This window comes from Apis mellifera, linkage group LG4 (genome assembly GCF_003254395.2).
Source record: "Apis mellifera strain DH4 linkage group LG4, Amel_HAv3.1, whole genome shotgun sequence".
NCBI lineage: Eukaryota > Metazoa > Arthropoda > Insecta > Hymenoptera > Apidae > Apis > Apis mellifera.
The window spans coordinates 4,540,613-4,555,157 of record NC_037641.1 but is presented as its reverse complement, the minus strand read 5'-3'; the positions used below and the strand labels follow the sequence as shown (position 1 = coordinate 4,555,157).

General features: G+C 37.6%; 1 protein-coding gene across 8 annotated transcripts in view; it reads right to left on the bottom strand.

Moving 5' to 3' along the window:
* LOC412993 (glutamate receptor ionotropic, kainate 2) overlaps positions 1 to 14,545 on the bottom strand; it is a 118,532-nt gene that overhangs the window by 70,107 nt on the left and 33,880 nt on the right. For all 8 annotated transcript variants that reach the window (XR_003304578.1, XM_026440355.1, XM_006558658.3 and 5 more), the window contains exon 3: positions 10,495 to 10,656. Coding sequence is in view for 7 of the 8 variants with exons in the window: in XM_026440355.1 (XP_026296140.1) it covers positions 10,495 to 10,656 (162 nt within the window). In the remaining variant the exon portion in view is untranslated. The remainder of the gene's footprint in view (positions 1 to 10,494; positions 10,657 to 14,545) is intronic.

Below are 14,545 nucleotides of genomic sequence, written 5' to 3'. Positions count from 1 at the left end.
AATCCCAATGACAAGATATCATCCCCGTTTTATCCCCGAAATATTTAAGAGATTTCTCTTCAAAATTTCCTATTCCAAATTCACCGGCAGAATTGAAAGAGAAATATTTAAAAGAAATGGTAGAAGACGGTACAACCCGATTCGTTCCATCAGCACCTTAAGCTTAATTTGCTATTTAATCGCAATGTAATCGTCGGTGGATGGTTTCGCCGAAGAGAGGCGAAACTCGAATTCGCGGCTGTTTTCATTTCCGTGCCAGCCACGTCCCGTTTATTTTTTAATATCCGTTCCATTAGCGTATCCTTTGAGACGACGATTTCCCTCCGCCACGACGCGAGAAAAATTCGAGGAAAAATAAAGGGACGGACGAAGACGAGCGAAAGATTGGCAAGATAACGCGCACCCAAACGACGAGGATGGAGAGTTGTTTGGCCGGGGATAAGGAATCTCGTTCGAAAGAGAGAGACAACGATCGATAAAATGCATTGCTCGTTTCTCGATTCGACGAATTGTAGTGATGTATATATATATACACACACGTAACTGTTGTTGGGATAAGAAGAAATAAGAAACAATAAAGTTGGCGAGAGCAAAAGGTATAAAGGGATGGGGTGATGGCTCCAAGATAATCGTGTAGATATTGTGGAAAAGTTTGCAGGGAAGATATAGGAAGTCTGTTGATCGTTGTTGAGGGGAAGAGAGTTTGGCGAGAAGTTTAACGAACCTGGTTGGCAAGTCAAGTATTTGTACGTGACAAGATAAGGGGAATTCGAACACCGGTTCGAAATAAAGGATCCTTCTTACATTTCAAGTAGCTACATTTCGTACTTTTTCGATCCTTTCCACTCTTTCTTTCCAACAAATAATCCTTACTCTTCGTAAAATAATATATATATATAATACGTGTATCGAAACACGTAATTTAAATACGAATACGAATTTAACAGATAAATAATAACAGAGAGGAAAAAACGAGAGGAAGCGACGCTACAATTTTCTACAATCTTTTTTGTTCTTGCAAAGAGAGCATTTACCTATTTCCACGTTAAGTACCTTCGCCCCGGATCTTCTCACGTTGAACTAACTTATATAACGTGGCTACATTAAGGAAACGCGAACAGACCTACACGCACAGATGAAATTACTCACGAGATGAAATCTCTTTGGCGAGGGGCGGCGATACCAGACTTTTGAAAAGGGACTTTAATATTAACGCCGGTTTAAAAGCGGGGAGATAGCCATTGCTCTCGCTGCGAAATGGAAAACGCAACACCATGCTCGGTTACTTCTAGAATACCACTTTCGTGGATCCGTTTGAATCGTTCATTCAATCGTTCCCATTCTCTCATACTTGAAGATTCCTTAGCGTATTTTTTCCAATAATGAATTTTTTTTCCATCTAATGGCAAATTTTATTCCGCAAGATTGTTGCCAAAGATTAATTTTTGATATCCAACGTTGTTAATTTTACAAAATTCATTCATCCCGTTGATATTTTCGAAATTCTGCTCGAAATGAGTGCCCAAATTCCTGATATTTTATAATAGGATAAGGAATTCTTTGGATACTTGAATCGGGAGGGATTGGGATTTTAATTAAAGTTTTTAATTAAATCTCGAATCTTATTGTTCCCCGATTACTATTGGCATTGATTTCATTGCAAGTTTTTTTTTTTCGTCCGATTAAGAACGTGTGAAAGTATCTCACTTGAACGTGATGATATTAGGGAAAGATTTCGAACTGATCTTGAGAAGTTGAGAAGTATCCATTTGTAAAGTAACTTCTCTTGTAGTAGTGTAAGTGGTTGACTGGAGTGGAGCACTGCTGTGTTTGGATTATGGCACGAGTCTGTAGAAAGCTTCGCGTTTACGGTATATAAGCAAAGAGCAACGTTTGAAAATGAAATTAACCAATCCGATGTGATTGTTTCGAGAGAAAGCACGATTGTTTCTTCTATAAATATATCTCGTCAACGATTATTTATAAAAAAAAATAATAATTTCGAAATATCCAATTGATTACAGACGAATTTTGATATTTTTCTCATTTTGAATCTAATATCTGAATAAGAAAAAGAAAAAATGATTCTTAAATTTAAAAAATTTCGAATGAAAATTAATCATTCTTGTTATTAATCAATTAATCTTCGTCGATTTACTATCTTTTTATCATTGTCGTTTATTAAAATCAAATATTTCCCCATTTATTCATTCATTCATTTATTTTTTGGCAATTCGCTCTCATTCACAACCCATTGCTAAATATTCATATTGCTTTTCATCAAAACTCCCATCGAGTGGATTATTTTTCGAATAATATCAAAATCCGTGAACTACGTAGAAATAAATGAACACGAATCGAATAACTTTTATCCCCCATTTATCCCGAAATTCCATTAAAATCGTCCGATAATACTTGTCGGAGGGGGGGCGCCCCACCTCCTCCCTCCTATCCACTCCACGCACGCACCAAACCCTCTCACAGTTGATTTATTTTTCTGGAAGGCACAAATCCACTCGGCCATCTCTTAATTCATTCCCAGTTAATTAACTCGAAGGACCAAGGGATAAACTTCCGGTTAATTTGCCTTTAACCGCTCGCCCTGGTAATTACATCATCGGCGACAGGTCCAAGCCACTGTCGAGGGGTCGAGACGAGGGAGGGGTGATTAAGGGGCGCGGCAATTAAATGGCGTTGGGCATCGATCTATCCTGGTCGCCAAGGATTGGTCAGTCACGTTCAAAACGGATCGAGAAGAAAAATCTAATTCCTCGTCTATCTCTCTCTCTCTCTCTCTCTCTAAAACTGATGCATGTCCCGGAAACTACATGCAAGCGGAAATGCATCGCACCTGTACCGTGCGGTCGTGTTATTTATTTCCCGAATAGTGCTTCGAAAGATTGATAAGAAATTTTTTGTGTATCTTATATGTATAATTGAATTGTTTACAACAAGAAATAAGTTTCGATCGATACACTTTATTCTGATTAATAAAACTTTGTGGAGCAATTTTTTTTTTAAGAGTATCATTTTAATGGATTAACGTTATTTCTTGAAAATTCAAGTATAATGGCGCGAAACGGAGCAATAAATCATTACAAGTAAAATGTAAATTTTAATGGAAACGTTTAATTCGATAATTTAATTTATTATTATTACGCTGTTGCATAAAATTATCCTTTCAAAGCAAGACTTTTTGCTTTTGCTCCGTGTATAACTCATTTCACGCTACGTACGCGTATACTTTCTTTAGAATTAGAATTTTCCTCGTAAGGTAATAAGAAGACCTTTGTAACCATGAAAAATGTAAAAGGGGAAAAGGAAGAAGATATCAAAGTCGAATTTGAATTTATTCACGACTTTTGTTTGAAAAGTTTCCCCCTGGAAATGTTGGACGATAAAAGTAAAAGAAGTTAATCTTCTTAACAAACCGGTTCTATACAAACGTCGTTCGTATCGACGAACGATTCAGCGTGTTTCAACCAGCTTAGGGTTGATCGAGATTCGATTCGTCGACCTTTCCTTTTTTTTTTTTTTTTAATGGAATAAAAAGAGTATTGCAAGAAATTCGATTTCACAAGGATCACAATTTGTCCATCATTATTCTGCCACGCAGTTTATATTATTTTTATATTCCTTTTTCTTTTTCTCGCGTCAGATCAATATTAATTTACTCTACTGTGAAAAGTACTCTCAGTGAAATTCCCACCGATTCATACTTCGCCTCGCAATCTTCCTTTCCAAAATTCGATATTTAAAAAATCGTTATATATCTGGCATTCGGCCATCTTCGTTTTGTCTTTTTTCCTCAATCCTCTGTATTTCGTGAAAGCATGTCGCGAGTTCAAGTTTTCCAATGTTCTCTCCAATTTCCATAGTAGCCGATAAATTTCCACGGTGGCGAAAATTCGAAACGCGTCAAAAAAAAAAAAGCTCGAGGCCAGTCCGATTTAAACGAGTTCGGAAATCGACTAAAAAATCGACGCTCGATATTATTCACGTAACAGGTCGTTGCCATCGACGAGGATCAACTTGCTATTGAACGACGACGCGATATTTTTTGACTGGGTCGAATCCTTGGGTTGGAAAAGCTCGAATGCGTAATTATACTGTAACTTATGTGGTATAAGGCGATGTACTCTTTGCCAAGAAATCTTCTTAGGATACAAAGGGCTCGAAATAATAGGACAGAAATATTTCCAGATATTTGCCAAACAAAAAGGGAGGAAGAAAAAACTTGAATGTGTAATCGTCGATGAAATCGTTTAAGAAATTATAATCTCTTCTTCAAGTATGACGAAAGCTCATATTTCTCGATTCTCTAAGAACGATATATCGAAATAGTTGTTCTTGTAGTATTCTTTTCACTGTAAATGATATCAATTTCAAAAAAGGTTACGCGATAGCAATTTTCTCGCGATGCTTAATTCGACCATAGAGCGCTATTTAGCCGACAAATGTGTAGAGCGTTTCCAAGAGTAAGAAATACTGGAAGCAGATAACAAAGCGTGGCAGGTACACAGGAAGCTCTTCTCCCGTTCTGGACGTGTCCATCCCTTGCCGGTTCTCCTTTCAACTTCCCTTAACGAGGTGGCGAATGCCGGTTTGTCCTTTGATGTCGCCAATTCTCCGGGCCAACCTCATTCAATCAGAGTAATTGTGCGTTAAATCTGTCCGCCTGTCGTGAAATCAATATCACACCGTCTGAGAATCGTCTTTTCGGCCGTTTATATCAATGCCCTCTGCGACATCTGTCGCTCCGTTTTAATCGGGATACGATTGCACTCTTCTGAAATTTCTTTCTGCCTTTTCTTTCTATTATTGGAATTTTTTCTAAAATAAAACAGTTTATATTAGCACGTGGATCGAATTCTTTAAGATTAATTTTCAATTTTAAAAGGAATACAATAGAAAGGAAGTGTTTAAAATTTAGAAGTCAGATGATAGAATGTGTGCGGTTATTTGAGAATTTAATATGATGTTGAGAATGATGGTTGAAATTAAGTTAATTAAAAATTATGATTATGTAGGAGAAAGATGTTACTTTGGGCAAGTGAACCGTCGTGCAAAGAAATTCGCTCGTGTGAATTTTCTACAAAGAGCGAATCTCTGTTTCTCTTCTCTATTGTACCTATTTCCCAACTTTTATCCTCTTACTTACCTTTCCTTCTTCCACGTCCAGTGAAATAAACTTCTAAAGAATGCATATAATAGGAAACGAAAGTCGAACAATCGGCGAAAAAGTCCAATTATACATCAAATTCATGAATTTAAATCGAATATTCAAATTTGATGCTAAGAGACATAATTTTATAATGATTTAATAATATCACGGAACAAGTTATACATAAGAAACCAAAAATCATTGTATGAATTAAACAAATTTTCTATATAAAAATTCGAGTGAAAATTGCAGATGGATCTCGAAGGAAGAAAAGATCGAAAATTTTTCAAGAAGAAAATAGAAACGAAAGTGGCGATCTTTTATTTTTGGTGTCAACGTGAAGCCCGCGGACGATATAAAAGAAAACGAAACCCGAGGAAAAGCAGTTGTCGTTGTTGTGGTTTCGCGTTTTAATAAAAGGACGAAATTTCGAGGAAACGAAAAACTTTCTTTCGACGATCTTCCCCTTTCCGTGTCGCGGACATAACACTGATCGCAAAGAGAATCGAACTTATTCTGATCCTTTTTTTAATAATCTTCAAACTCTTATATTCTTTGTACCTTTCGAACGTTTATATTAATATTACTCTCGCGTATGAAACACTTGACAAAATTATTGGAAAACGGTGGATTAAACGGCACGAAATCTAAATGCTGACTTTCGATTGGCCACCGCGTATTATAAAGAATTACCAAGGGGAATATAGGGGCGGGGGTAGCAGAAATTGTGGGCGCAGATGCTGCCCAAGAACGAAGCTTAAATCGCGAAAAGAGCAGCGGCTGCACGTCGTTGACCCGGGTCTGAAATACGATCGGCGGATATGCTCGGTTTAATCTCCGCCTCAAAACCTTTGAGACTAGCTAGTAGGCTCCATTATTCGCAGATTTCGCTGTGCCGCGGCTGCTGGATTTTCGAAATACCTTTGCCCAGTTCGTGGGAAAATTCCGTATCTTCGATGGGGGAAAGAAAAGCGTGAAAATAAAAACTTTACTTGCCCGTTCGATGAAAGAGTTAAATACAAAAATTCGACGATTGTACAATTTTATTCTTTTGATAGATCGTGGATCATCTCAAGTTGTTTTTTTGTAGAAAATATCGCGGATATAAAGAGGAATATTCTTTCTCCTTCTCAAAATATAAATTTATATCACCGGAATTGCGAGAAAATTATCCCTGTCGAAATTGAATATATTATTTATTTAATTTATATGATATCAATGATCGATGGAAGACCAAAGAAGAATATTCTAAATAATTTTTAAATTAGAAGAATGAAGAAATTCGATAATTCTGATGATCTCTGTGGATGGAACACAGAAAGGTTCTTCAAATGGGAAAATTAATAGAAAAAGGATTCAATCATTATAATTTCGAAGATACATAATTAGAGTTGTTAGAGAAAAATTGAAAATCTTTATGGAAAGAAAGGGAAAAAGTAGTGGGAAACTAGTAATGTCAAAACTTATATAATGTTAGCAAATGGATATCGGGGAACAAATAACAGATGGGATCCAATAACTAGTTCACTAACAGTACTATTTTCTCCTACTTTTTCCAGACACAGGGAATTTTTCTGACAATTCTGCACACAACATTCACTCAATCTTCATTCCTTCTTATATACGCTATCTGATCATCGAATTAGGAGCTTAGTAAAAGTTTGAAAAATCGTCGAACTTTTCAAGTTCCATAACTTTGTTAGAATCGATGGAAAACTGATGGAACAAAAGACAAATTAAACCTCGACTCCCCTAATATTTTTGGACTAATATAATAATTTGTTATTTCTCAATTATGAAATATTATTACGAAGAATTATCGATCCTCGAACTTTAATCTTTTCGTTTTACCAAATTCCAATATCTATTTCCAAAATTTCATTCTTCGAAATCATTCTTCTTGAATGCCATACATTCGTCAATTCCTCGAAGAGAATATCACGTCGCAACAAACATTCCTTTACACGAATAATAATTTAAAATCGATTGTTCGCATGGGGTAGCTAAAATGGCTCGAGTTCCGTTTGAGAGAATACGAGAATATATATGTGTATGTATATGTTCACAGGCTTCGTGCGGAAGATCGAAGATGGAGAAGAAATCGTGGAGGGTCTTTATTCGTTCGAGGCATCGAGAACAGAGACTTCAAGAGGTGCTCTTGAACACGTGACAAGACGTGACGTTGTACCGAGTTCCGTTTTCTTTTTCCATCATTCAACGTATCGTGTTCCTCCTCATTAGGCTGCACAGAATTTACAATCCGTAGAAATTAGAAAATTCTACAATCGAGATCTTGGAAGTGAGGAATAACAGTTCGAGAAAGTCCCAAGTTTCAAATTCTATATTTTGAGATTAATTTTCAGGATACGATGATAACTGTCGTAGAATCGAAAGTGGAAAGTGTTTTGGAAATCCTATTTGGAAAATTATACGAATCTTTGAATCTGTCAATTCTAAATTCAGAAGATCAAGATTTTGCAACGACAGTTCACTATTATTTCTCGCTTGTTTGTCGAATAAGTATGGAGGATTTGTAAGATTAAGTCTATCTTTATATACTCATCTTCGTGTTTCACAATTTCTTGATTTCTTTCCACTTCTTCTTAACAATAAGACAAATCAGTCTTTTGATTCTTATCTCGTCATAAAATAATTTCAGTTCAATGAGAAATACAAGCTGAGAATAGTAAAACTCGTCTTAAAATCCCATCGATTTTTGTAATAAACCAAGTCAGCATCGAAATCCACAAGTTTCATTTATCGACTCTTGGGCCGATAACCGGCCACCTGCGCGTATCACCCTGCACGTATGCGTATAACCGTAAAAATGTAAAAATGGCCCGCGGCCGAGGGCAGATAACGTTTATGCGAAACAAACGGTTCTGCACGAGCTTCATCCCTGGCCATGCGGATGCGCGCATTTGCATGCATACAACCGCGCTCGGGCAACAATGTTGTTCGCTTGTTCTCGAGACCCATGCATACAACCGCCTCTATGGAAAACACGCTATCTTCTTATGCCGACAGCGTTCCTCTTCTCTCGCCTCCGTTTAAAGAGAGGATGATAGGCCTTGTAAACGGAAGGAATCGAAGGAAGATGAACGTGAATGGGGGAACCAAAGTGTTGGCGAATATCTCCGGACAATAACTTTGAATATGACACCGTTTCGTTTCAGAGAGATTTCTCGCGCGGAATCGAGGTTTAACCTCGTTTGCTCCTCGTTTGATAGGAGTTGAGGGGTTAAAGGGAATCTCTTTTTTTATCAAGAACAATCTGGTGAAATCCTCGAGTTTCTTTTTCCCAAGTGAAGAACGACAAGATAAGATAATGTACGAATGTAGAGATGATTTGGGGTTGAAGAGGGAATTGAGAAGACGTTGAAGGGAATGCATTTCATTAAAGTGATTTTGGATGATACAATAGTTGAATTTTTTCAAATTGATAAATGATAATGGATAAATTTATTACGATGAAAATCGAGAATCGATAAGAATATCTTTTAGAATTGAAAAAGTTTGTTCAATATTTTCAAGTTGGAAATTGGATGAGATTCGAAGAGGATATCTTTATCTCCGATCGGTGACGGAAATAACGGGGCGTTGAATTTTTTTTTTTTCTTTATCTGAAGAGTGATAAGAATCTGTATTATCGGGGAGTAAGGGTTACAGAAGAGTCATCGTCGAGAGAAAAGTCACGGCCATAAAGAAATGGCTAAAATCGAACAAGTATCTGCTGGCTTGTAGCCACTGAACCAACAACCTTGTAGAGATAATCGTAAATCAGAAGTTTGGCTGACTAAACAGGTTGTCGAAACGGCATTGTCAAGGATTTTTAATCTTATAAGAACAAATAATTCACATTCATTTTATATACGGAATCTCTTCGATCTAATTAATTTCCTTTATCAATGATCAATTATTTCCAAAAGATATTTCGAAGGATTTTCTTTTACATCAATGGAGGAATAAAAGTCACTCGAGAATTTGAAAACAAAAAAAAATAAAAAAGAGACGTAATTGAGATTTATTTGGACTATTCTCTGGACCTATGTTTTTAAAAAAAAGTGCAAAGAAGAAGAAGAAAAGCACAACAGCACGCGTTGCAGGAAATTCGAAAGAAAAAAAAAATCTGTTCTTGTCGAAGGGGAATCGAATCGAAAGTGGACAGGGCACATCGATCCCGAGAACCCGATCATCCGTTTACGGAACGGTGGACGATCCGACGGAAAGAAAAAGGGTAAATCCATTGATCTGATTTTCCACGGGGACTGGGTTTACGCGAGGGACAGCGTGGCACACGATGAAAACGGCACAGCTGACGGATTACCGGGTAAATAATGAATTTCGCCCGTGGATCTTTCTAAAAGCCCATTCACGCGAATCACGAAGTTTTATCTATCCTTTCTCTATTGATACGTTGCCAGTTACGGTGTAGTCGAATAAAATAAAAAATCACGAGCAACATCTGCTCGGTTCGGGAAGAAGCGAAACGGACTTACGACACGTCGTAAAGCGTGTCGATCAGCTATAAATACGTGAAATAGGATTGAACGTCTTTCAATTTTCGATATAGCGCCTCGATAAGCTTATTTCGAAGTGTTGAGAGATCGGGTTATATTCGAACTGTTTTCGAACAGAACAAATTCCTTGTTGATTTTTTATTATACTACTTTTGTCATCTTCTGAATTCCGAAGAAATTGCACGATCACGAGCAACGTTTTTTAAAAAAAGGAGAAGATAAAATTTTCACGTAAACGATATTGTAAGCTAAACCAGACAAGGCTAACTGATAACGTGTATTTGAGAGTCGAGGCTGAAAGAAGGGGGGCTCTAATAATGCCATGAGTAAAGCCATTATCTCTGATCAGGTTATAGTATAATGCTATCGTGCTATCCATTTTTTATTAGCTCATCCGATGTTAAGAAAGTATTTTCAGACTGATTTTAATACCTCGTCTCTACCTCATCTCCCTTCAACATTTTAAATTATATGTTTAATTAATATGATAAACAGCAATGAACGATATTAAATTTGAATAAACTTAAAAAAAAAATTATATTGGAGAAAACAGATATAAATATTTCACGAATAAACATTTCTTCGTATAAATATAAAATATGTAAAGAATAGTAAATACATCATTGCAGTTGATAAAGTAAAAATATATCGAAGTCATACATTATTTGTAAATAAAAATAAATATAAATCGTTTCATATTACATAATTGCTAAATGGAAATATTCTATAATTTTTTCAATGGATATACGTTTTGATTTATATCGAATTTTCTCCAAACTCTTAATGCAAATGAGATGAATCACCACTCACCCTTCTTCGACGCGTGAAACGAGTCATCTTTTGGCACGTATTGAATGTCGTATTCCAGCGTCGTTTTCGGCAGTATGAGCCTCTCCTTGTTGATCTTGTACACGGCATACTTGAAGGCCAACTCCGTACTGCTATCCTTTTGGTCATGAGTGAATATAGCACCTGAAACCGATCGACGATAAACAGATCAGAGACGATGCGATCCCAAGTGCTTGGTTAAATATGATTTTCGCGATCGTTGCGGAAAATTTCCCGATCAAAATTCACTCTTTTCGCGCTAATACACTTGGAAACCTGCTTACCCCGCTATTCCTTTCCAACCAAGGACAAGTGCTCTCCTGTACATCATATCCAAAGCACGATCTTCCCCATCTCTAACATCAATTACCTCCCTAAATACTAATCCAAACGACAACTCACTGAAAATGTCCGTTTCTTCCGCCATTCAGACGAGGATCCAGATATGTTAAATAAATCTTGGCACGATATTTTTATCCCCATTTATTTATTACAACTTCAATTATTCAATTTTTTACACGGCCGCAGAGTGGAAGATGCTTCAATGCGATTACTCGACACGGTCAATTTGCATACCGAGGGGCCATCGTACACCTAATGGATTCTTCGAGTTCTCTCGATGGTCGAGAGGCGAGGCAAACTCGTTTGTTAATTGCTGATCGATGCTTTCAAACCGAGCCAGGCCGCATGTAGGCCCGTGTCAAGGATTCACGTGTATATAAATGCACGCGTATTTCCAGCTACCAAGATTCGTTTAACAATCTATCGAACGCGTGCCTTGTTCCATCCTTTCTTCCATGAAGCGATACGATACGACGAAATTAACGCCAGCCAGACAAGTTTGGAAATAAGGTTAACGTCTCACGCGTCGAACTCGATTCACCTGCTCGAGAATATCCGATCGAACAAAGGCGAACTCGCTCGAGACCTTTCGTCGAATGAAAACAGAATTTCCAGGTGACGAGAGACATCTTAAATTTTATTTCTCCTGTCAACGTTCTCGCGACAGAGAAATCGAGGCGACCTGACTTCTTTGAGAGTGTCTTTTGAAAATCCAACAATAATTTTCAATCATTTTTTCGACGGAGAATAACAGAGAAATATTTAAAGGGGATATGTTTTATGTTGATGCATTTTAATTTGATTCGTTTCCTTGATTGGATTTTACGAGAGGATTCGTTGTCGAAAATTGATGATTATTCTAAAATATTATTCAAGACTAAAAATCGCACAATATCCATAAAAATACAGTACGTGTATAAATTTATACACAGAGGTATAATCTAACAAGGAAACGAGGCAATATTTTCAACTCTCCCAAGTTGCCTATTTCTATTTTCCAGTGAGGTGTATTAGAAAATAATTCATAAAAGATTAGATTATTCTTTTGAATAGTTACAATTCCTAAAGATGAACTCTATTTCATCCCTCGCGCCGTTTCCAAACCAAAACCCCACCCCTTTTACGTTACCCTCCTTCCCTGTTATTTATAGGATCTCGAGAATCCGGGACAGCCGCCATTCGTTCCCGTTTTATCTGCTCGCATAATTAATTAGGCGGGACACGAGCATTAATCGGTAGTTGTAGAGAGGTATCCCCCCCGTCCCTTTGTCCCTTGAAAAATAGCCGTGTCCAGTGCAACGGGGAAGTTATCAATTGCCATTCCAAGGGTGTTCCCTCAGGGATATCGTTATCTGAAAAATCCGCAACCACGCGACAGTGACAAAAGAGGGGGTAAGTAATCGGAATATCGCCGCTTTCACCGCTTTTTCCAGTCAACCAGCACCCCATTCATCCCCCCCACCGTTAATTTGAGCAAACCAGAGGCCCCTGGTAGTATCGCAAACACTGTCGTGGCTTCGAATCACACGCACACATATACATGGATTTCCACAGAATCCGCTCTCCACGACTACCCTTCGAGCAAGAATATACGACCGGAGGGTGGAATCGTGAATCGGGCAAAGAGACTTGCAGATGTCCTTCTGGCCTATCCTCCTGGTTCCTCGTGAAAGAAACTTCTATTTTTTGCCCAGGCTTTTATCTCAGGCTTAAGGAGAGGATGATCTCTATTAAAAATCGAGGTCATCCTAGAGGTTATTGCCGGAGGGATCGCACACAACTCCTTTCCAATTTTTCCTCTTGCAATTTTCTTTTGAAACCTTCAATTTGTTCGTCCTTGGACGGATATCGTCGAGGAGGGAAAACCTTCTTCTCCGCTCGGGGCAGTATAATTTATCCCCCCCCCCATCTTGCAATTTTCACCTTTCCCCTAAACATTTTACTTCCTCCACCTCTTTACAGAAATAGAATATCCTTCTTTCAAAATATATTCGCGATATATGGGAAAAAGAAGAAAAGAAACGCACATGGAAGAAATGGAAACGCTATATATGGCCGGCTAAATTCGAAAGAAAAGTCGCGATATAAAGAAAAATCGTGGAAATCGAGTAACCGGCGCGGAAAGAAAAAAGAACACTGCGATCCTCCGCTCTCGCTCCACTCTCCACCCCTCCTTCTTCATTCTCTCGACCCCCTTTAACTCGTTCAAGCGCCGCCAACTCTTCCACGTAGTTTTGTTTCGTTTGTCGCTCGACTAATCCATTTATCGACGAATAAACTCGACTCCCTTCGTCGACTCGACGTTTATCCTTCGACCTGTTTCTCGTCGAGGCGTAAACTTGTTTCGTCTACGAGGGGCGATAAATACACCCCTCAGAGAGAGAGAGAGAGAGAGAGAGAGAGAGAAGGGGAGGATCGAAGGATTTTCTTTTTCAGCGGTTTCTTCTTTCCTTATCCCCGAGAGAGTCATCCTCTTAACTGAGCCGTTTTTTATCATTCGTCGCTTAAATTTAGAGCAAAAGGCTTTTCTCTTCGGGATAAAGCAGCGTGGTCGGCCGGATTGTTTCCTCGGGGAATTGGCACACTGGGAGTTATTGGCCCCAAAGTGGATGGAACACCTTTCGCCGCCCTTCTGGGAAAAACATCGGCGCCGATCCCTTCCAGCCAATTTTCAATATTGAATTATCTTGATTCCTGTGTGGATTATCAGTTTGATTGATCGTTGGATGCAATTGTTTCGTGCTTGGTTATTATTAGAGATCATATTTTTATTCATTTTATTTAAAAGATACATATCTTTCTTCGTGAATTTCGATTTTTTAATTATTTCATGTTATGATCCATTAGAAGGTATCGTTGATTTAAAAAGATTCTTCCAGTTTCAATCTCTTCTGTTATTCAACTTCTTGCAAGATTACACAGATGTTGATTATAATTCTAAAAAAATTCTAACAATACGATTGTATGATGTCTTGAATCACGGCTTCAATTTTTTTAAAAATATAATTAACGATATTATAATAATATCGTTATTAATTATCCATAAATTTAATCATAGTAACAATCGATCTTTGGACGATATATTTTTTATTTCTTCGTACATCGTGATAAAATAATTATTTTATCTTTCCCATTTTCCTTAATTGCTTTAATTTCTTTCTTATAATTTCATCTTTGTGAATATCCACATCATAAGTTTCTATGCGCTAAGATTAAATCACGATTTAATTAGATCGTGTCTTATAATTTTTTATTACATTAAGATCGTATCCACGTAATCTTCGCGAATCCTATGGATTCGGGATAAGGGTTTGGAATTTCCGTGAATTAATCTCTACCTCTGTAGCCTCGCAACCACGAACGGTACAAAACGAGGGATGCAAAAGCGCAACGATAAATCAGAAATATCTCGAGGAATTCGGCCAATTTAATAATACATTCCCTCGAACAGCACTAAATCTCTGATCCTCTTAACGAAGATTTAAAGATCGTCCAATCGTCGTCTTTTGCTTTTCATCCTTCGTACAATTTTCGAATCTCGATCAATTTGCGATTCGTTTTTTCTTATATTTATTCGGCAACAGTTGAAACAGTTAGGTAAGTTGGATAATAAAGGAATTTCTCATTACCTGATGCAACCTCATCTAGGAAATATCACGTGCACAGTGATGAGAGAAGTTATCCTGTAACC